Source organism: Bacillus rossius, chromosome 1 (genome assembly GCF_032445375.1).
Source record: "Bacillus rossius redtenbacheri isolate Brsri chromosome 1, Brsri_v3, whole genome shotgun sequence".
NCBI lineage: Eukaryota > Metazoa > Arthropoda > Insecta > Phasmatodea > Bacillidae > Bacillus > Bacillus rossius.
The window spans coordinates 263,984,934-264,008,496 of NC_086330.1; the positions used below are offsets into that span (position 1 = coordinate 263,984,934).

The 23,563-nt window shown below is 38.3% G+C and overlaps 1 protein-coding gene across 1 annotated transcript in view; it reads left to right on the forward strand.

Annotated features, from left to right (window-relative positions):
- LOC134527545 (protein slit-like) overlaps positions 1-23,327 on the forward strand; it is a 110,758-nt gene extending 87,431 nt beyond the window's left edge. Inside the window, exons 7-8 of the mRNA XM_063360315.1 lie at positions 16,047-16,270; positions 21,855-23,327. Of these exons, the coding sequence (XP_063216385.1) occupies positions 16,047-16,270; positions 21,855-22,661 (1,031 nt within the window). The 3' untranslated portion in view covers positions 22,662-23,327. The remainder of the gene's footprint in view (positions 1-16,046; positions 16,271-21,854) is intronic.
- Positions 23,328-23,563: the final 236 nt, after the last annotated feature.

Here is a 23,563-nt window from a genome sequence, read left to right on the forward strand (position 1 = left end):
GAACATTTGGAAGCACAAGTTACGAGAACTAAGTCTTAGTTAGAAATCAGAATACAAGAAATAAAAACATTAAATTTTTATAATTGAAATTATTTATTTTATTTCTTTACATTGTACAAATGAAAGTAAAACAAGCCATTATTGTATGTAGCCAGCTTTCCTCAGTTCTTTGAGTATGAAGGATATTTCTTTGATGCACGAATAGTTTCCTGCACAAAGCGAGCCATGTAGAAGTCTTAGCCGGTCAACCAATATGTTTGAATTTTTCCATGATGTGTAATCAATCTCTTCTACCACCATTTTACTTGCTTGTTTATTGTAAATATTATGATCTCTGGTGTATTCCGTTTTAACACCAACCTCAGGGTAACTTTCATTATCGAGATAGTGATCATCACAAGCTTGATCAGATTTATTTAATATATCACGTCGTTTCCATCGTTTCGGTCTCAGGACACCGACACAGTCTTCGATCTTGTCTGCTTTAGCTGCTTCATCACAGTCTATGCCTTTGTCAACAGCCTCAGAGTCGCTGTAGCAATCACCGTAGAAGGCAACATCTTCACCCAGATTACCGTAAGAATTCGATGCCGATGATGTCGAAGTGTCTTCATCGTCTTCATGATTCCTTTTGAGGAGTCCATCATTTTTACAGAGTAGGAAAGATCTACTTGAATTCGGCTGGAATGTATTTTTACTTTTCACGTTAAGGATTCTTCCATTGTCTTCATTCTTCCATAAATCATCATCATCCTTCAATTTAAGTTTTTTGTCGAGATCGGAAGAGCCGCGAACATAATCTCTCCCAAGACAAGGAAAATTATTGTCGTAATGCAAATCGCTCTTCCTTAGCCTAGTAGAGCCATCGTTGTCCTCTAGCTTGTACGCAGGCTTGGCGTTACAAGTTCTGTCATGTCTTTTTAAGCTCTCTCTCCGCGTAAACGACTTTCTACATCTAACACAACTTATCATATTACGTAGTGGATTTTTAACACAGTCATTTTCTCGTGTTGTCTTCCATTCTTTCTCAAGAAAAATTCTTTGCTGCAAAACTTACACCTGTGTCCTTTCAATACAGCAACAGACACCGAATCAGGATTCATATTAGGTACTGAGACTATTGTCCGATGCAAACTGAGTGAATTAAATTAGATACATTACTTAAATAGAATTTTTTAAATATTTCATCAGCAAGAATTAAGTTTCCTCATACAAAATAAATTGTTACACGTGGTTTCGATTATTAGCATGAGATGTCGCCACGTGTTGTGTTGAGTCATAATTTATTTAGTTCTTCTATGTGGTATGCGGGATACTCACTAACGTTCGCGAAACAAGGATGGCTTCGCTAGACATCAAGGAGAAGGAAGTTCGTCTTGCATGTTGGTAATCCACAGATGTCTCTTGGCATATTATTAATTTGACTGAGTAATGATATTTTTATTTAAATTCCACCTGATAAAAATATTGCAAGTTTTGATTTAGTAGCAAAAATTATCGAATTAAATGTAACTCCAAATAAAATGACATGTCTCATTAGACAAAAAAAATCCATGCAGAGAGCGGTTTCTCAGAATAGTAAGAAGCACTTGAAGAAACCACAGGAATGATTGCAAGAACACGGGAAAAAACCATCAAAATATTGGCAAGAATAATCAGGAGCTCACGGAGAAAAACACCACATGTTTTCTTTGATATCATAAAATTACAGGAAAAGAATATTAAAAATAAAAATAAATTAATAAAAAAATTAAAAAAATACATAAACAGATTCTGCTAGCTTGTAAACTTATCATTGTTGAGCAAAGATAGAGTTCTTGTACAAACAAGAATTTTATGTATTTTTTTATTTTATTTTATTTTTTTATTAATTTATTTTTATTTTTAAATATTTTTTTCCTGTAATTTTATTATATCAAAGAAAACATGTGGTGGTTTTCTCCGTGAGCTCCTGATTATTCTTGCCAATATTTTGATGGTTTTTTCCCGTGTTCTTGCAATCATTCCTGTAGTTTCTTCAAGTGCTTCTGACTATTCTGAGGAACCGCTCTCTGCATGGATTTTTTTTTGTCTAATGAGACATGTCATTTTATTTGGAGTTACATTTAATTCGATAATTTTTGCTACTAAATCAAAATTTCAATATTTTTATCAGGTGGAATTTAAAAAAAAATATAATTATTCAGTCAAATTAATAATATGCCATGAGATATCTGTGGATCACCAACATGCAAGACGAACTTCCTTCTCCTTGATGTCTAGCGAAGCCATCCTTGTTTCGCGAACGTTAGTGAGCATCCCGCATACCACATAGAAGAACTAAATAAATTATGACTCAACACAACACGTGGCGACATCTCATGCTAATAATGAAACCACATGTAACAATTTCTTTTGTATGAGGTAACTTAATTCTTGCTGATGAAATATTTAAAAAATTCTATTTAAGTAATGTATCTAATTTAATTCACTCAGTTTGTATCGGACAATAGTCTCAGTACCTAACATGAATCCTGATTCGGTGTCTGTTGCTGTATTGAAAGGACACAGGTGTAAGTTTTGCAGCAAAGAATTTTTCTTGAGAAAGAATGGAAGACAACACGAGAAAATGACTGTGTTAAAAATCCACTACGTTATATGATAAGTTGTGTTAGATGTAGCAAGTCGTTTACGCGGAGAGAGAGCTTAAAAAGGCATGACAGAACTTGTAACAACAAGCCTGCGTACAAGCTAAAGGACAACGATGGCTCTACTAGGCTAAGGAAGAGCGATTTGCATTACGACAATAATTTTCCTTGTCTTGGGAGAGATTATGTTCGCGGCTCTTCCGATCTCGACAAAAAACTTAAATTGAAGGATGATGATTTATGGAAGAATGAAGACAATGGAAGAATCCTTAACGTGAAAAGTAAAAATACATTCCAGCCGAATTCAAGTAGATCTTTCCTACTCTGTAAAAATGGTGGACTCCTCAAAAGGAATCATGAAGACGATGAAGACACTTCGACATCATCGGCATCGAATTCTTACGGTAATCTGGGTGAAGATGTTGCCTTCTACGGTGATTGCTACAGCGACTCTGAGGCTGTTGACAAAGGCATAGACTGTGATGAAGCAGCTAAAGCAGACAAGATCGAAGACTGTGTCGGTGTCCTGAGACCGAAACGATGGAAACGACGTGATATATTAAATAAATCTGATCAAGCTTGTGATGATCACTATCTCGATAATGAAAGTTACCCTGAGGTTGGTGTTAAAACGGAATACACCAGACATCATAATATTTATAATACACAAGCAAGTATAATGGTGGTAGAAGAGATTGATTACACATCATGGAAAAATTCAAACATATTGGTTGACCGGCTAAGACTTCTACATGGCTCGCTTTGTGCAGGAAACTATTCGTGCATCAAAGAAATATCCTTCATACTCAAAGAACTGAGGAAAGCTGGCTACATACAATAATGGCTTGTTTTACTTGTATTTGTAAAATGTAAAGAAATAAAATAAATAATTTGAATTATAAAAATTTAATGTTTTTATTTCTTGTATTCTGATTTCTAACTAAGACTTAGTTCTCGTAACTTGTGCTTCCAAATGTTCTTCCTCTTCGTCAATGGTGCTGCTTTTTCGTTGGCGGTGCTGCCTTTTCGTTGACGGTGCTTCCAAATGTGCTGCCTTTTCGCTGTCGGTGCTGCCTTTTCGTTGGCGGTGCTTCCAGATGTGCTTCCTTTTCGTCGATTGTGCTGCCTTTTCGTTGTCGGTGCTTCCAAATGTGCTGCCTTTTCGTTGGCGGTGCTGCCTTTTCTTTGACGGTGCTTCCAAATGTGCTGCCTTTTCGTTGGCGGTGCTGCCTTTTCGTTGACGGTCCTTCCAAATGTGCTGCCTTTTTGCTGACGGTGTTTCCAAATGTGCTTCCTTTTCGTCGATGGTGCTGCCTTTTCGTTGGCGATGCTTCGAAATGTGTTGCTTTTTCGTTGGCGGTGCTGCCTTTTCGTTGACGGTGCTTCCAAATGTGCTGCCTTTTCGCTGTCGGTGCTGCCTTTTTGCTGACGGTGCTTCCAAATATGCTTCCTTTTCGTCGATGGTGCTGCCTTTTCGTTGTCGGTGCTTCCAAATGAGCTGCCTTTTTGTTGACGGTGCTGCCTTTTCGTTGTCGGTGCTTCCAAATGAGCTGCCTTTTTGTTGACGGTGCTGCCTTTTCGTTGGCGGTGCTGCCTTTACGATGTCGGTGCTTCCAAATGAGCTGCCTTTTTGCTGACGGTGCTGCCTTTTCGTTGTCGGTGCTTCCAAATGTGCTGCCTTTTCGATGGCGGTGCTGCCTTTTCGTTGTCGGTGCTTCCAAATGTGCTGCATTTCGTTGGCGGTGCTGCCTTTTCGTTGTCGGTGCTTCCAAATGTGCTGCCTTTTCGATGGCGGTGTTGCCTTTTCGTTGTCGGTGCTTTCAAATGTGCTGCCTTTTCGTTGGCGGTGCTTCCAAATGTGCTGCCTTTTCGTTGTCGGTGCTGTCTTTTCGTTGATTGCGCGTAGTACAAAATGTATTGATTGAATATTTACTAGTTTAAAACCTCTTGGTGTTAAAATTATTTTTCAAGGTTACTTGGTCCTTTATATTGTATAAAAATGTCACGATGGATTAATTGAATATAATTAGCTAACGACGAAGGTCACGCCGACCTGAAATGACTAGCTTATACGTCTGATAATGACGTGACTCGGTCTCATGGACTGAAGACAATTGATCTATATGTGTGGCTTTGTACATGTACGGCTTATATGTTATTCAGATTATTGAAAAATTAGACTTTCATAATAGGCTAATCGGCACTGTATTAATTCGTTGGTCAGGTATATTGACTTGAGTTGTTTTTCGTAGAGCGAATGATTAATAAACTCCGCGAAAGGTAATGGAAAACAGAATATATTTTTTTTTCATAATTAGTTACAACTGTCACTGGTCAAGAATCGAACCGTGGACAGGGATCCATCGATTCAATATGTAAATTAATGAGTGATTTTTTTGATGAATTTTGGAATTTTTTCCCGCATTTCTAGCTAAATAATTACATGATTTCAAGATGGCGGCCAAATTTAAAGATGGCGGGCACCTTGTAATAATAAATGATTACTGCACTGTAGCAGGTTAGAATAAAACTAGCATGATGGTAAGACGAGTACACACAATATGGTGACCTCCAGCAGACGAAAACAAGATGTTGGCAATGACCACTAGCATGTGGTAGATCCTGGTAGCATGTACTGAACATAAAATGACGAATCATGATGGGCGTCAAGGTCAAAGTCAAAGATCAAGGTCAAGCTCAAAGATCAGGTCAAGCTCAAATTTCAAGGTCAAAGTCAAAGTTCAAGGTCAAGGTCAAAGTTAAAGGTCAAGGACAAAGGTCAAATCCAAGGTCAAATTTCAAGGTCAAGGCCAAATTTCATGGTCAAGATCAAAGTTCAAGGTCAAGGTCATAGTAAAAGTTCAAGGTCAAAGTCAAAGGTCAAGGTCAAGGTCAAAGTTCAAGGTCAATGACAAAGTTCAATGTCAATATAAGAGATCAAAGTTATGGTGAACAGAACATTATACTAACATGTCGTCAGCACACACTAGCAGACGAAAACAAGATGGCGGCCTCTAGCGGACAAAGACAAGATGGCGGACATTACGTCATACCAGCTGATGGTAAATACCTTGTTATTGGCGGTGGTAGGTCAGTCTGTAGGTGGCTTCTGTGGAGGAAGGATCTGATGTGTTTTTTTACCCTCATCGGTTTCGAACCAAGGACGGGAATCGATATAATCAATCAGAATTCTATTAAGTTAATTTGTTTGATGAATTTTGGAATTTTTCCCAATTTTCTAACATAAAAATTACGGATTTCCAAGATGGCGTCTAAATTTCAAGATGGCGTCAAAATTTTAAGATGGCGTCTAAATTTCAAGATGGCTACTATAACAATAATTGCAACATTAATAGGATCCAATATGGTGGTCGTAACGTAAAGTGTAAGAATGACATGGTACTCAACCAAGATGGTGGGTGTAACGAAATATGCAACATTTATATAATCCAAGATGGCGACCGTAACGATAACTGCAACAGTGGTTTTTAAGATTTTTATTTAATTCGATAAAATAATTTTTTTAATGATTTTTAAAATTTTTCCCGATTTTCTAACAAAAAAATTGCGGATTTTCAAGATGGCGGGCGTAACGAAAATTGTAACGGTGACGTCATCTTTCAAAATGGCGGTCATAATCCTAGATAACGTCAGAGGCTTATAAGCGGCTATCTCTTAGGAGTTTTAAGCCTCTTTTAGGACTTTCAAGTCGCTGGGATTTTTAAGGACTAAAAACGGGAATTTTTCCCTCGAAACGAGAAATTTTCCCCTCGAAAACGGGAATTTTCAATTCATCAGATTTTTTGAGATTTTTTTGCGGAATTTTTTTCCACAAAAATTGAAATTTTGGCTATTTTTGAGGAATTTTGGGCAATATTTGCCCAATTTTGACAAGTTTTGATGATCAAATTCAAGGTCAAAGGTCAATGTCAAGGTCATCTAAGATGGCCGCCGTGACGTCACAATCCGAGATGTCGGACCGACAATCACAATCCACCGCCTGCCGCCTGTTTTAGTATGCCCATTTACATACTACTCAGGTTATTTTTTAAGGTTTTTGGGAGGGGGGGGGGGGAGACCAATAATTTTTTTTTGCTGGCACCCCAAGATAGAAACTGTAGGCCAGGAAAGGTTTTGATTTTAAGGTGCAAATTGTGATATTCAAGCAGTTTTTTAAACATTAACATTTAATCTACAGCTGGTGGATACTGCAGTGTGTTTAAGGATTTAGGTAATTTGTTTTAGTCAACAATTTTACAAAGAAGTATCACCACACAGTGATAATGAGTCTAATGTACTTAAAAGTAAAATTTTGCAATACCGGCCATTGCAATATGGGTAGGTGGGGTGGTAGGGTATATGATGGCTAAATATAATGTAAAAAATTAACACTTTTGTAATGAAATTGAAAATTAATATGGTTTTCATCAAAGGAAATATTCCCTGCTAATTCATTTATATTCCCCCTAATAGGCCTACCTATTTATAACTAAAATAATCAAGTGTACACATCTCGCAAGTCGAAAGTCCTGCGGTCAAAACAACCCAATGTTATTATTATATTTTGTTACTCAAATGAAGTTTAAAGAATGTATATACTTTTTTTTGTGTGTTTCATTGCGGAGGCTATTTCCTGGTAAAGATGCAGCAAACTAGCCCATTCAGCCGATCTTCTGTCATTGTACTCCTTGGATAGGTTTTCAGGCAACGCAATAACAATATGGCACTTAAATATGTTCATTGTAACCAGTAGGACACATAGATTTGAAAACTTAAATTTTTTTTTGGTAGCGCAGTAGATGCTTTAAAGCATTCCTCAGGAGACTTTGGAAATTTTTGTGAAGGGTCTGATGTCTATATCTGCTTCCAAATTCGTAATTCTCCTTCCAAACTGTGTATGGTTTATTCAAAACCACCATTTAACCCTGGTGACAGCTTTTCTGTATCGGGTCGTTACCACAACGCCGAAATACCATAACGCCGAATGTCAAAATTGACCACAACGCCGACAGCTAGAAAACTGCTGTGTACCACAATGCCGAAATAACAACTGAATGAATTTGTGTTTCTTAAATGTACCTTAACGCCGAAATACCACAATCAAACCTAACCTTACCTAACCTAACCTAGCGTATTATAACCTAACCTAACTTAACCTAGTCTATCCTAGCCTAACCTAACCTAGTCTAACCTAACCTAACCTAGTTTAACCTAACCTAGTCTAACCTAACCTAACCTTTGTGGCAGTCCTGCAATGACATTTTTCGGCGTTAGCGTATTTCGGCGTTGTGGTACACAGCAGTTTTTTAGCTGTCGGCGTTGTGGTCAATTTGGCATTTCGGCGTTTTGGTGCGTCCCCTTCTGTATCTATCCAACTCTTTGAAGCTCTGGTTTTGGAAATCTGGAAGAAATGAAGTGAAATGAAGTCCATGAAAGGGAGGTACACTGCAGTGCGATAGTATTCAACTGTTTGCGAATTGAAATTTTATCTTCTTTTTTGTCTGCCGGTTGGTTATTCTTAGCTTATTGATTTGTGTTACAATTTCTATTGCCAACATTACAGCCTGTTTGAACATTTGCTTGAATGTGTTAGTGCTTTTATAACTGTACTGCTACTATGTATATTTCCAGCCCAGATTAACTAAATATGTAATTTATTGTAATTTATATTTTCTTCGTTCCATGTATATATTTTATTATTTGAAAACTCTTTGAATTTGATATGTATATCTACGTAACTGAAACTATGACTAAAACGAACGTTTGAGACTAGCAATTGCAAGGACCTCTCTAGGAGCAATTGAAATTCAAATGGTAAAATGGTAATTTGACACAGTGTTTATTAATGTAAAATTTTATTATTACATGGTTTTATTTTAAATTTAATGTGAGATTTTGTGTTCCGCGCTATTGTTGCGCGCGGAATTGATGTGTTTTATTTAAAATAATGTAACTATCATTAGTTCTCGGCCAATCAGGAGCAGTATTTCAAATGTGTCACGCATTGTTAAACTACTTAAATTAAGAAGGTTTTAAAAAGAATGTAATGGCCTATCAATGAATGGACACGTATATGTCATCGTCAGAAATTTATCCTGAAGAATAGCTAATTATAAATAGGCATCCGCACAAAAGGATGAAATAAACGGATTGTTTAAGTGTCAGTGAATATTAATAGGGCTTTATCCAAAAGGATAAATATTCTAGGAGTGCATAAATACGTGAGTAAGAAATGACTGCGTCTGTTACTCCATTTCGTTAATACGAAACACGTATCACAACCATACTTAGTTATTTTGCGGCCTAATTTCAAGAAAGACATTGAGAAACTTAAATACTGTAATATTAACTACGTGAATTTAATTTTACACTTAATTTTTAACATACAACTGCAGCGTGGGGGTATCCAGTTAAGCATACCACCAGGGTGCATCCATGCGCCACCAAACACTCCTACTGATTATCCTACTCATGCAAGCGAAGTGTATGGGGGCACAAGAAAATCGTGTGTGGGGTCTTTGCTAGAAAAGACAGTTAAGCAGAAAGTGATAAATCATAAATACAAATAAAGAACATGAGTCGCACTCAACAACGTTATAATTTCGCAAACTTAACACATATACATACACTGTCAACGGATTCGATGCCAGCTAGAGGCATGTGCGTAGCAAATACAAATTAGCATACATTTACTGAAGTTTATTCCCTTCACAATGATTTTCACTCCTTATGTCTTTACTGAGTCCTTACTTATGGAAAAAACTAGGGTGAACCTTGTGCCCAATGTACTCTGATTCAACAAACAAACTACTACTGCGTATCTCTTACAGTCGTACGAAACAACAAGCAACAAGCAACAAGTTAATATTCTTTCTCTCTCTCCGTTACAAGTTGAATTTCCTAGGCATGCCCTGGATCATGCAGTATAAAACAGTCGCCTCTGACAATGGGGATAGACATTTGCTCAATTTCTGTGCGAAATTATGACTCAGTTACCACACACTATAAGAGAGGAGAGAAACCAATATTCAAGTATACGTGCGTACGCATTACGTTACGGCCCGGAGGCGAGCGAAGACCAAAATCATAGTGAACATTATGTCATTACACACGTGATTCACAAGACGTACGTTGCTGTTAACAACTTTAGGAACTGACTCAATATACATACAGACTATACGAGCGGTCCAAACACGTGTAGGGGCAACACCTAATATAACGTTAATTGTGCACTCCTCGAAAAAAACATATTAAATATCTATTACTCATAGAGAGCGTAGTCCCGCGGACAGAAATGCAAGCCCAAGAGAGAAGCGAGGGATCGGTTACATGGTTTGTTACAGCTACAATTTTCAGTGGGTCTCGTCATGATGACATTCACTGCCAAGCCTAGGTAAGCGTAATACAGAGAAGTGCTCAAACAAAATATGCTAGATCACGGGGGGTATGCCTTAACCAAATGGCTCCGGTCGGGGGTACAGCTGGGAGGAAAAGAAAGAGGGCAAAATCGAGGCAAAACGATGCGTAAAATTACGTCATACGGAGCTGAAAGCTCTTATGAAAAAAAAAATACAAGGGCGGCATCGGGCACTTAACGTGCTTACTTCTAAACCAAAAGCAATCAAAGCGTGGTCTGGATGCCGTTGAAATAAGTTAAGAGTCCACTGCCGACAATGCAAGTCGCGCAGCAACTAAAATCAAAACCACATGCAGGAGGGAGTAAGCAAATGCTTCCAGCAGAAAGAAGAAACAAAAGAAAATATTACACAGAAAATAAATTAAGTGAAGGTCAAAGTCAAAAGGGATGGCTACATGAAAATCAAGGCTGGCAAGCATATTTAATATTTACGTTACTCGCACGGCCATCGTGTGCACACACTAACTCCGTCTCCTGAAGAATTTTACCTAGACGAGCTGCCCCTCGACCGGGCCAGAGACGACCTGCTTCCACCAAGAGAGACCCACGAAAATGGACAATTAAAAGTTATACGCGCTCATTTATACTATTCGCTAGATGGCGTTGCAGTCGCTACAATTGAGGAGAGGCTAGGGGGAAAGAAAGGGAAGGGGAAATTGGCACCTTGAGGCGGAGAGGGGTTAAGAGGGGAGAAGGAAAGGAAGGCTGCGGCACGGAGATGACGTCACAGAAGCGCGGCGGGCGCTTCACAACGTTAATTACCCAATGGTCTGGGAGAGAGAGCATCAAAGCTCTACCGACTTAAAATATTTTGATCTAGCTGAGGTAAAGACATATGTAAATCGTAAATAAATATTGAATCTGTGATTTAGATATTGAACCCGAACAAAAGAGACATTTGATTATTTAATAAATGTGCGCATCGTCACTCCAGACATTTCCCCATATATATGTGTTCTGCAGTTATTCTGCAAATTTGAAAGCAATAAATATTTTTACTTTTGACATGAACCTAATATATTTTGAATTTCATTAATAAATAATTAAAATTACCGTTGTGTTTTTGTAACATTGTAATATACATATTATCAACTGTGTCCCTATCTATAAATATATGTGTATACCTATATATGTGTCGATACAAGTAAATAGCAATAGCAGTTAAGCTAGTTATTGCACACAATATAAACTGACTAACAACTGAGAGACCTAGTAGGTAGGGTACACATTAAACTGGCGCACAACTGTGGTGCAATAGCCGTTAGCTTATAGCTAGCAGCACATAACATTTATCTCCTTTACTTGCTATGTGCTTTATTGCTTCCAGTACATCAGTGTTCTCTGTGTGTAACTTCCGAGCCAAGGGCACAGTTAGTCCAAAAATCTGTGCCAGAACCACCCCACTGACAAGGAACTCAGACGACTGCATAGTGTAAAGGAATGAAAATACATTCCTTCCTCTGATTTCAGATGACTCAAATTGTTTTCATGATGACACGGAAGCAAGTGTCAAAATATGTTAAAACAACATCATGCTTTTCAACCCATCTTGTTTCGCACATCTCCTTAAGGGATTTTGGGATGGGGCAGCTTATCTTGCACTTATGTTTCTAGTTTGTGTATTCGTCCAGCTCACTCACAAAATAAGTTTAAAATAGATTATATTATTTCAATAGCATTTCTTATGCTACCCACAGAGCATGCTAATTGCTAAATTTTGCGCCATGGCTGTAGATGACAAGTGGCTGTACTTTTGCAGTACGCACCTGGAGTGAATTTTTCACTCATTTTAGTGCAACCATCATAAAGTTGACTGCGGCAGTAAGATATATTCAGGTTTAGTCTGTCCAACTCCTGCAAAATTGTGCAACCAATGTTTCGCCCCAGAGACATCTACAACAGCAATGAACTTGACGAATGTTTCTTGGATGTCATCTGAAGTAGTGTCTAAATATCTTATGCAGATAGCCAGTTCCTTCTTAAATAAATGTCAGTTGTCTCATCTGCCATTATGGTGAAAAAGTTTGTGTTCTTGATCTTAGCAAAGATTTTTTTGGTAATGACATCTCCAAAACACTGGATCATGTCATTTTGAGTGATCTTACTTATGTAGCTGGCATTTTTGTTCGCAAAGACCGATATTTGAGGCTAGAATCTCATCTCTTTGGAACTTCAGCAAAGCTCTGAAAAAAACTTCTCCATAATTTTTCTCTGGTTATGGTTGCAAGTTCTTCAAGTCAACTCTATGTCCTCTTATTGGTATGTTTTATGTTCCACAGAAGATAACTGTTATGATATTAGGAATAAGTTTTCTTCGGTTTTCTTAAATTAGTATTTTATTCGGCAGCTCGCATACCTACAGTGACATCATATTTTCCATCCATAAGCATCCAAAATTTATGGTTTGCATTTATATATATTTTGTGCTTCAGTATTTATACCTTTTTTTTTTGTAAGTGTTCATAGTCTACCCACTAATTTACCGAGTTTTACATTATTTTTTCCCTCCCTCACAATGCCCAAAAAATATGTACATTTCACACAATTCTCCCCTCGCCTTTTTTGCTGTAGGCCAGCCATTCGTACATTTCTAACCAGTTCCTTTGAAAGGGTCGTATTTTCTTGTCTTCTACATTCATTGAGAATTTCAAGTCCGATCCCACGAGTATTTAATCCACTGGTTTTTTTCCTCGTCATTTAGTGAAGCAACAACACTCCTATCACTTATAATATGCCTAACGTCTAAGCAAGACATAGTTAATATTGCTCTCTTCAGTTCCGGTACCACAGATGAAGTGGAGCTGGAAATTATATCAGTAACTCATTGTTGTTACCTTGGGATGGAGTAAGCACTGATGGAACTTATTTAACTCTTCCACATGTTCATCCTGGTCCTGTGCCTGCTAAAAGTGTTAGTGCCTTATTGGAATGCATTAAAATATAATTAAAATCAGATAGTTTGTAATCAAGCTATAATTGTTTGTTTACTTATGAATTTCGTTACCGTAAATAATTTTCATTATCTTTAATGTAGGTAATCTGACTGTAATTGATAGCTGGGCTGCTGCCAGTCTCTACAATATTAAAGCTGTCCATGTGGTTTGTTGAGGTAAAATGAAAATGTGTTAATTTTTATGAAAACAAATCATCATAATATATATGTGGACAGTTTCTTATAAAATTTGTTAAAATCATGTATTTTAATTTGCAATTTATTAAAGCAGATTATATTGTTTTAAATTACTTCCCAAGTCATTATAAAATTTATTGTTATATAAGTTAATTTATATGTGTGTTCGGCATTTCATCACACTGTTGTGCACTGCACAGAAAGGCTCGTGGCGACTAGACCTCCTGATCATGGTGGGCTCCGAGCCCTTGGATACCGACTCGGTGTTCGATAATCGCGAGCCATGCTGAGGTGTGGGATCGGACCTAGGATGTGGGCATAATGCCTTAGCGATCATGGTCAGTTATGACTCTTAATGGTTATGTAATGTTTTAAACTCACTTTTATTTTATTAAAAAAGAATTTATCCAAACCTAGATGTAAACGGGTGACAGTAACATGAACGGGTGACAGGGAGGGAAGAGTGAGCCAGTTACCTGCCTTGTAAACTGCGTTGCAGCATGTTAGCGTGTTCAGTGCCCTGCACTAAAGGTGATATCGCACTAGATTACCCGGCGCTGTGTCTAACTAACACAAAAACATGGCCATTAGGCGAGGAACTGTGTGACAGGTAAATGAAAATTTTCGGTTGACAACATTTCTTCTGGTGAACTCTTTCGGAAGAAAATATTTGTTTATTTTATTCCATTCACAAAGTATGCCCAAAGCATGAAGATGAGTTCCGGTAAATTTCAGTGCGTCAAATGTGTCCATTATAGTCTCCACTGTAATGAAGCATATGCTTCTTTACGAAATTTCCTTTCTGCTTACAGGTACAATGTTTAAAATATGTGTATTTTGTGATCTACTGATGGAGAAGCATGCCCATGTGCCCTTCTTGGATATCACCACTGTAGTTCGACTCATGTGTTTAATGTTTTCGATACAAGCTCTCTGCATGTTCTTATAGTGTATTTGGTATATGTTCCATGCCTAGCTTCTCTTTATTTACTTGTACCACATTTCACACATCTCAACCTTCAGCTGTCGTAACAGGGCCGCTGAGAGAATTTGTGGGCCCCTGGGCAGCTGAGGTAGTAGGCCCCCTTCCTTTTTTTTTGCATACCACTACTACGTACTACGTATACCATGAATATATATGGTATCGTAAAATTGCATCCTTCATTTGAACATACATAGTTACAAAAAAAAAGAGCATTTGCATGTATTATCTCAGTGCACTTTTACATTGCTAATCCCATTAAAATACAAATAATAATTAATTTTGATGTATATATTTCTAAAAAAATCTTCAATGGTAATCAGAAATTTCATTATAATATGAGTGTTTAAAATACATAAGTATAATAATTTATTCTGAATATAAATATTATTAAAATAATTTAAAGTAACAATAATTTTTATTACTTCGAAAATATCAAACACAATGAACCACTTTCATTACATTGAAAAATTTGTAATACATATTAATAGTTTATACAAATTAATTTAATGCTTTTAGTTCGATGCAAAATCATAAATGACGTTCATTTTAAATAACAATGATATATAGATATTTTACATCCTACTAAAACACAACAATTCAAATGTCATATACTATATAAAAATGTCTAAATTTAATAACACTGCAAAATGTTTTACAACAGAACAGTCATTACTTCATATCAAATCACTACATTCAGAATAATCATACACTGTATACTGTAGTATATTATTTAAAATTTTAAACATATAATGCATTTAAAAGGATTATGCTACTCAATAATATTGATTTACAAACAATTAAATAGTTCAGAAGTAATCACAACAAATCTGTTTTCCGTGCCTTTTTCAAAGCAAAATCATTAATTACATCGTCGTAGTTCAATGACCGAGCGAAATCAGGCTCTAAGGCAAGCAAGGTGAGCCCACTAATCCTTTCCTGAGACATGGTTGAGCGATGTACATTTTTTATTTCCTTCAATTTGCTGAAGGACCTTTCGGCTTCGGCAACTGTCACGGGAATTGTGCAGAACACTCGAACAGCGATACACACGTTTGGAAATAAACTATCCAATTTTAATCTCCATAGTGTGTTTAAAAGCTGGACTGGTTTCAACTGTTTGGACCAATATTTGAAACATGAATTGATTTTAGATGTTTCATTACATCAGATATCTCCATGAAACCCCCTCCAGCCAGGGCGCATTCTTTACTTCAGAAGGGCGAGTCTAAATGGCATTGAACCCAAGTGGAGAGGTGTACGGGACCAAGCAAACCAATTGTGCTCGTACCTGGCGTTCCCATTTCTGCTACTACACAAGTATTTTGGTGTGAACTGAATGTTACAAGTACTGCTCGGTTAGGTTATTGTTTATTGACTGTAGTTTTAGGAACACACAACACATATGTACATATACATATATATTTATATATATATATATATATATATATATATATATAGTACAAGATATGTTTTAATAGCAGGGGGAAAATGTTTTTCCAGCCATTTATTTTCCACTTCACAGCCAGGCGCACGGGCCCCTAAGGCTACCGGGCCCCTGGGCATTTGCCCCTTTTGCCCCACCCCCCCCCCCCTCTCGGCGGCCCTGGTCGTAACTGCTGAGCCTGTAATGAGTTCACCTATTAATCGATACTTCCACCTCTTCACCCTCCTATTTTACTCATGTAAGCTCATTTTTCTATTTGTTATTACAGTGATGCCAGTGAAATATTCAGACATTATTTCATTCGAAAGTGTGTTTCTTGCACTCTCTCAGCATTATCTTCTTAGCTTAGCGATACATGATCACTCATTGACCATGTGATCGCTGTGTAATGTTCGCAATGTAGTTGGCGTGCAGCTGGTACAGTGTTGCCACTCTGTGTCCAGACAACCCGCTGAACTGCGACTGCAGCCTGGCGAGGTTCGCCGAGTGGCTGGCCAACGACAGTGCACTGGCGCCCGCGGACCGTGCCACCGCCGTGTGCGCCACACCACCCTCGCTGGAGAACGGCGTGCTGCGCGACGTGCCTAGGCACGACCTTGTGTGTGGAGACGACGAGCTGGCTCCTCCCCAAGGCCCGCTGGCGCCCGCCTTCCCCGTCGCCTCGCAGGTAGGCCCGGGTTGGACAGCATGACGAACATGATCTCTACATTCTAGCTTATAACACAGTTAATTCAGGAATAAATGAAAATAGACAAATGTGTTTTTTCTTCATTATTATATGTACCCATAAACACCAAACACTAAAACCAATGCCAGCAAAATTTAAGTGTGTTGCTCATGACATACATACTTTTTGTATTTAACCTTCACCCATAGCATTTCTTACAGATTATTCCGACCTTACGGCCGGCATTCTCACGTTCCCCTCCCACATATGCGCCCTAATAGGGTATGGTGGGAGTAGCATTCCATTTGCTTTTTATAAACCTTCCAGAGCTTTTAAGAAAAACAGAACTGTAAGGGATCGCTTCTTTTTGTTGATCGGGAGGGTATTAGAGCTTCGGCAATGACCAGCGGCTGGGGCCACGAACCCAGCATAGTCACCACCTCAGCCCCTTTACCACACTCAGCTAACCAGACAGTTGGCTATGTCCTGAGCCCTAAGACTTTATAGCACTGCTGGCGCCTTCCCCGATCTCCCACATCACGCTGGGACCCCTCAAAACACCCAGTGAACCCGTGGTCCGGTGGAGGCCTACCCAACCTCTGTTAGCTATCCAGGCTAGTACAACAGCTGTGTCGTCGCTCACCACGTCGACTCCACATCGGGCTAGGGAACCCTTGGAGCCTAATCCAAGCGATCGGAATCGGAGCACCAATTACACACATCCCTTTGAAATGCAAGAGGTGGTACAAATGCCACCTGTATAATTTGCTGTTATCATCAGCCACTTCATTCACAAATCTCCCACAAAAAAAAAACCATTTAACTCCTGACCGCCACTTTTCATTCCAGCGGTAGCTACAACTATGATCTTTTGAAAGCTTCTGGTAATAACAGAGTACCCATCGCACTTGTCCCGAGGACGAATGTGATCCAATGCCATTCTCAGCGGCTCTCCCATTCAGCTTTCAGCTGGAATTGTTAGTGTTACTGCACTTGCTGATGTGCAAAGTGCAACAATTGTCCTGGTTAGTCTGGTCTGCCAACATCTTTTACACAGTTTATTCAACTTGTGCCACTGTACAGCTGTTGTGGTTCATGCCTAAATATGTTTTTGCATTAAATCATAATCAAGTGTAAGAATATTTTTATTGACTATTTTCCATTGTGTGCTGTTTAATCTGTGGTCTTTTTCACTTTTGGAAGATTATTGTAACTATAGAGTTAGGAATTGTCAAGAGACGGCATACGGTGACGTGTTTGAAATAACTTTTTAACCTCGCCATCCCTATGTTGTAGCACACAAAACATTGTGGAAATGGTGCCTGATGACGTCTGATGATGTTAGTAATTATGAATTAGAATCTCCTTAATTTAAAATAGTCACTTTCATAAAAAAGTCACAATACAAACATTACACTTCAGCCAATATTTTGGGCGTCTAATTAACATGGTGCAACAATTAGCTGAAGAAAAGAAAACAGCTTCACACACAAACCATGCAATCGTGCAAATGTAACCAGCTTCTATTTCTTGTCAGCCATTATGTAGTGTAAAAAATGTTGTAATCTAACGAATCCCTCGATATCGGTGGTGTATAATATTTTTGTACTGAAGTAGATAAGTTTTGTCACACACTTTCTCGGGGAATAATGTATTATTAGGGACCGGAAAAATTCGCGGGTTCAATGACCTCTAGGATGAACTCCATAGTTCTACGTACACTCGGTCAAATGTCACCCACTCATTGGCTGCTGTCTTGTGAGACGTCCCATCGTAGCAGCCTGTGATTCGATAAAGCTTTGGTCAGGTGTTTATTGGCCCAGAGTCATCCAGGTGAGTTGTGAGCCAATAACAGAAGCGGCACTGAGGTATAACTATTTGTACTTTAGCCTATCGCGAAATGAATTCGCGAATTTTTCCGGTCTCTATGTATGATGTATATTTTTACCACATGTCTTATATTTTGATTAATTTTATGTGTATTACTGATCTAATACCCTGGCCATGAGGTAATTTATTATCAAGAGCGGACTCCGCTAAGTTCCAGAGCGAGGATTTTCCTTTTGTACCATCTTCCACAGGAAAAACTATATCCATGCTCTGCTACCAAATTTCTGACAGCCTCTATCTCTTGGTTATTTTGAGCAGAAGAGAAAGGCCAACAAAAAAGACCACTGAGGACCTAGGGTCAATGGCATCTCGCCTTACTGTATTAGGTAAATATATAAGATTAAAAATATATACACCTTTGGGATACCCATTTCACAAATAAAAGATAATAAAAGGCACAAAGGAAATATAAAAAATGTCAGACCGTCACCATTTATTTAAAATTAAATAAAAAAACAATGCTAGAAATTTCTAGTATCAACTTTAACTTATTCGTATACCATAATATATGATCATTATTAAAGGGTCCATCCTATATGTTACTAAAATTGTCTTAGGAATAACCAACATTACAATTTGATTTTTTAAATCTTAAAATTTGTATTTTTAACAAAGAATATTAGAACTGTAGAATGTAGCTGAATTTGGCCATGATAATAATGTTATTTCAATAACATATGAACTCATTATGTATGCTTAAAAGAAATTTTGGTAGATTGCTTTCCTGATTATAATTTTCGCCGCACCCCAGGACAGTTGGTAGTACAAGAGGAAAATCCTCACTCCAGAACTTAGCGGAGTACTTTCATGATGGTTATCTCATGGCCAGGGTCGTAGACCACTAATGCACACAATATGAGTCAAAATACATTACATCTGGCAAAAATATACTTAATGCATTATTCCCAGGTAAATATGGAACAAAACTTTCAACTGTGGTATAAAAATGTTATATTAAAACGTTGATATCGATGGTTTCATTAAATTTCAAAATTTTGCACACTATATGATGGCTGACAAGAATTGGAAGAAGGTTACAATGACCTTAAAAAAGTGAAGAGAAAAAAACACGCACATTAAACAGCACAAAATGGAAACTCCTCAATAAAAAAATTCTTTCACTATATTGCAGTTTAGTGCAAAACAATATTAGGGCCTACCCTTATTACTAGCAATGATTATAATGAACAAAGCTGCACCTCAAAGCAAAAGAAATAACGAGTTCAAGCCAATAACATGATTAGATCCGGAAAAAAAATAATTATGTTCTTTATGGGTTTGAATCCTCAAGAACAACAAAATGTATCAGAATACTATAAAGATCAACAATCATGTTAATTCAACATTATTTTATTTCATTATCATTTATTTTTATTGTTTCTTTCTACTACAAGGCATAAGAACCAAATCATACAAGTAGGCTACTAAGATATTTAGCATTACAAAAAGTGAGAAAACTATGTTATAACAACATAAATAAACTTACAGGTAACTGCCAAATGCAATACACAAGCTAAAAATTACATTACATTCGATTAAGAAAAAACATCAATGTTCATTTATTTCAAAGTGAGATGATTACACATTATACCACACATTTCTAGCATTACAAGAAAATATAATTCTAGTAATCAGCTAATTATCTTTTGCCCAATGCTATACCCAAATGGATAACCTGAAACTATAACAAAATTGCAAGATGAATCAAACATACTGTTGCAAACCAAGACTAGAGCGTAAATTGTCTCACGCAGATCTACAAATTTCCAAGCAGGCTAGCGTACACTCCTACGCTTTTGCAAGAATTGTAACATCGACTGTACAGCACAAGCCATCTAGTTCAAAACAGCAATCTCCAAAATATTAATAACACAATTTCACTAAAGTCAAAACAAGGTAAGAAGTACAAATAAACAAGTGCAATTAATTAATTTGAACTGGAAATAAAGAGCCTCGAAAAAGAAATACAAACGGGAAAGTGTACACATCTAAACAACCTGGCCTCATTAAAAAAATGCGCATATAGTTTTAATTCGCATCATGAAATTACATTTTCTAGCCTGCTACACATTAACTCATGTAGCATACACACTATCGGCCCTACACTGACTCACAGTTTAACTATTACTCTTGGTTGGAAAAAAACAGTCAAAGTAGGTACGTGACCAGGATTCAAAACTAAAGTTATCAAACGTCATTCACATACATCAGTAGAAAACAATTACCAACAACTAGCATACTACGAACCCTGGTTGTAGCTCAAAGAATCAAAGCATAGTCGTTGGTAGACTGAACGAGTGCGCATTAGACCTCTTTCTCTCATGGACAAAGAGCCAATAGAAACAAAGTTTAACATTAAGTCAGACAGAAATTTTGAAGGGCGATCTGAAACTGAATTTTGATGAGAGGAGAAAATTACATTTACATCAGCAAGTACTTACATTAAGTGAGGCTCACACACCATGAACTCTGTTCAAACCAATATTCAAGGCTCTATACACATGCTCTCGTCGGGTGCTACCAGATGAAGAAACCAACAAAGCTGATGGCCACAAAATGTACACTTCAACACTATCTCCATACGTGCGGAGGAAAAGGGTATTAAGGGAAAAAGAGGAAGGGCATAGACACTTTACCATGGAGAAGGACCAGTGGTAGGTTCAAAAGTTTGGCTGAGCACCCCTTACTGTAAGCATAATAACTTTATAAGTTTAATAAAATGTTATATAATTACTTTTTCACCAACAGATTTCAGTTCATATTTTGAAAATCTTAATGCATTTATAAAACACAAAACACTTCTCATTAACAAAACAACATGTATGAAACTATTAGAAATTGACCATACATAAGTAAAATCTTTAAGACACATTATATAAATTTGTTGGAATTAGTTACGTATCATATAAATATGTAAAATTATTGAAAATGAAATGCTACTGAACAATAAAAATAAAATAAAAATATTTAATCTGGTTTGTGGTTAAAAACAAAAACCCAAAGCTAAATTGAGCGCATGCCCCACAACAGCTGTGCAGTTGCACAATCTCCCCTTTATCTGCCTGCGCAATGCTCTCAACTTTCCGGTTGCTTGATGGATGGAATTGTGTTGCTTGAATAAGTCTGATGCCATTCTGTTGTGCAAACAACTTCATTTCTAGTGAAAAAAGCTGTCTGATACTCTGGAATGACATGAACACTAATTATTCCTCTTGATTATGTAATCACTTCAACAGATGACAATATCGTACATAATTCGACACAACCAGTTTTGTTCCTATAAAGCTAGTCTCCTCTCCGCAAACACGAGTACCATCCTAGTGCCGCTAGCAGCAGCTCTCTTTCCACTACTCGTGTGGGGCTATTGTAACAAAGAGAGAACAATGGTTACCTAAACCAGCCAATCTTCTGCATTTACACTTAACCTTTTTTCATTATGAAAAGTGCTGTAAATTTCAATTGTATATTTTTCAAATCATTTACACGCAAGCTACCCATTATTAATTAATCATACGAAAGTACAGTACAGCCGATGATAGTAATCAATGATATCAATAAATATATTTGGTCTGTAATACGAAAACTAATTTAAAATCCCAGACGATCCACATAAATGTACACAGTTGTGCACGGTTTGTTTATAACTTGGCACAGTACGTGCTACTGGTTCAGCAGTAAGGTGCTTGTTGGGCAGGTGGCGCTGCGAGCCTTCCAGTACGACGGCGCCACCATCTCGACGGTGTGGGCCGTCTCGCCGGCAGCCATGCCCTACACCTGCGACAACCTGTTCGTGTACGAGGAGGTGGACAGCCACGAGGTGCTGGCCGAGTCCAGCCCGCTGCAGTGCAACTCCTCGACACTGGCCGACCCCCACCTGCTGCCCGTGTCGCTGCCGGCGGGGGGCTTCCTGCCGGGGCGCCAGTACCGCTACTGCCTGGTGCTGCTGGTGGGCGGCGACTCCTCCGACGAGGTGTCGCTGGGCCTGGGCTGCAGCGACATGCTGCTGCTCGCCGCGCCGCCGGGTCCGCGCATCGCGGCGCTGCACGCCAACGTCACCGGCCCGGGCAGCGTGCAGCTGCGGGTGCAGCTGCGGGGCGGGGCGGCCTCGCCGGGCTGCGCGCTCACGGCCACTGTGGAGGCGGGCTCGCGGGAGGTGGCGCGCGCCAGCCTCAACTGCTCGGCGCCCGGCGCCCTGCTGCGCGGGCTGCCCCCGGCGCCGTACCGCGTGTGCGCGTGGCTGGAGGGCCTGCCGGGCCGCTCGTGCGCCGTGGCGGTCCCTGCTGCGGCCCCGCCGGCCCGCGGCCCGGGCCCGGGCGTGCTGCTGCCGGCGTGCCTCGCAGCTGGTGTGGCGCTGCTGCTGGCGCTGCTGGCGTGGCTGGGCGCGCGCCGCCTGCGGGCCCGCCCCGTGCTCGCGCACACGCACCAGTGCTTCCTCGCCGGCCCGCCCGGCCAGCAGCAGCACTCGCGCTACGTCAAGCTGCACGCCACCACGGTGCTGTAGCACCCCCGTCTCTACCAGAGACTTCATCGTCAACAGGCCATTTTTATTATCACTGATGATGTGTACTTACATGCTCTCTCTTCCTTCTCAAAACAATATTTTAGTTACATATACGAAATATGTTTACAACCTAACAACTGGTAATTTTGAGGCTGTATTTTAATGCACCAGACTTGAACACTAAGTGAACCTGCAGAATTTTTGTATATCAATGTTGTAAATAATTTGTAAGAATTGCAGGCTTTGTAAATAATTAATTTTTGTGACTTTGTAATATTTGTATTATAAATGTAAATGACAATTATTAAAAGTTATTTAAAAAGTTTTTTAACATTTTAAGTGATATTTGTAATATTATAAACATCATAATATTGTTCATCATCAGAGGTGTAATATTAATCAAGTTTGAAATTTGTGTAGCTACTTCCACTGCCAAAATATGTTGAAACATTTTATATTACCATCAAACAAAATAATTGTGTATGTTGACTATATGTTTGCTCTTATCAGAGGATGAGAAGGGACAAACAATGGATGATACAGGCTTAAAATGTAGAATATATATTGACAATCTCTGTGATATTTGTGTCAATTGTTTGAATAACATAAAATTTAAGTCAGTTTAAATATCTTGTTTTTCATCTAAGATGTAAATATAACTACATACATTATCAAAATAAAAATGTAATTAATTATAAATAAAATGTTTAATTTCATTATTTACCCATGAAATTTTTTTTATATTTCCTGGTTTACAAGTTAACTAAATAATTGGTTGACTGTAACTAATCAAAACTAAAAAAGTATTTTTATTTTATTTTAACGTGAAAACGTTTTTAAAAAGTATTCAATACTAAAGTCCTGCCAGAGAAAGCGATGAAATTCTTATGTCGTTGCCAAAA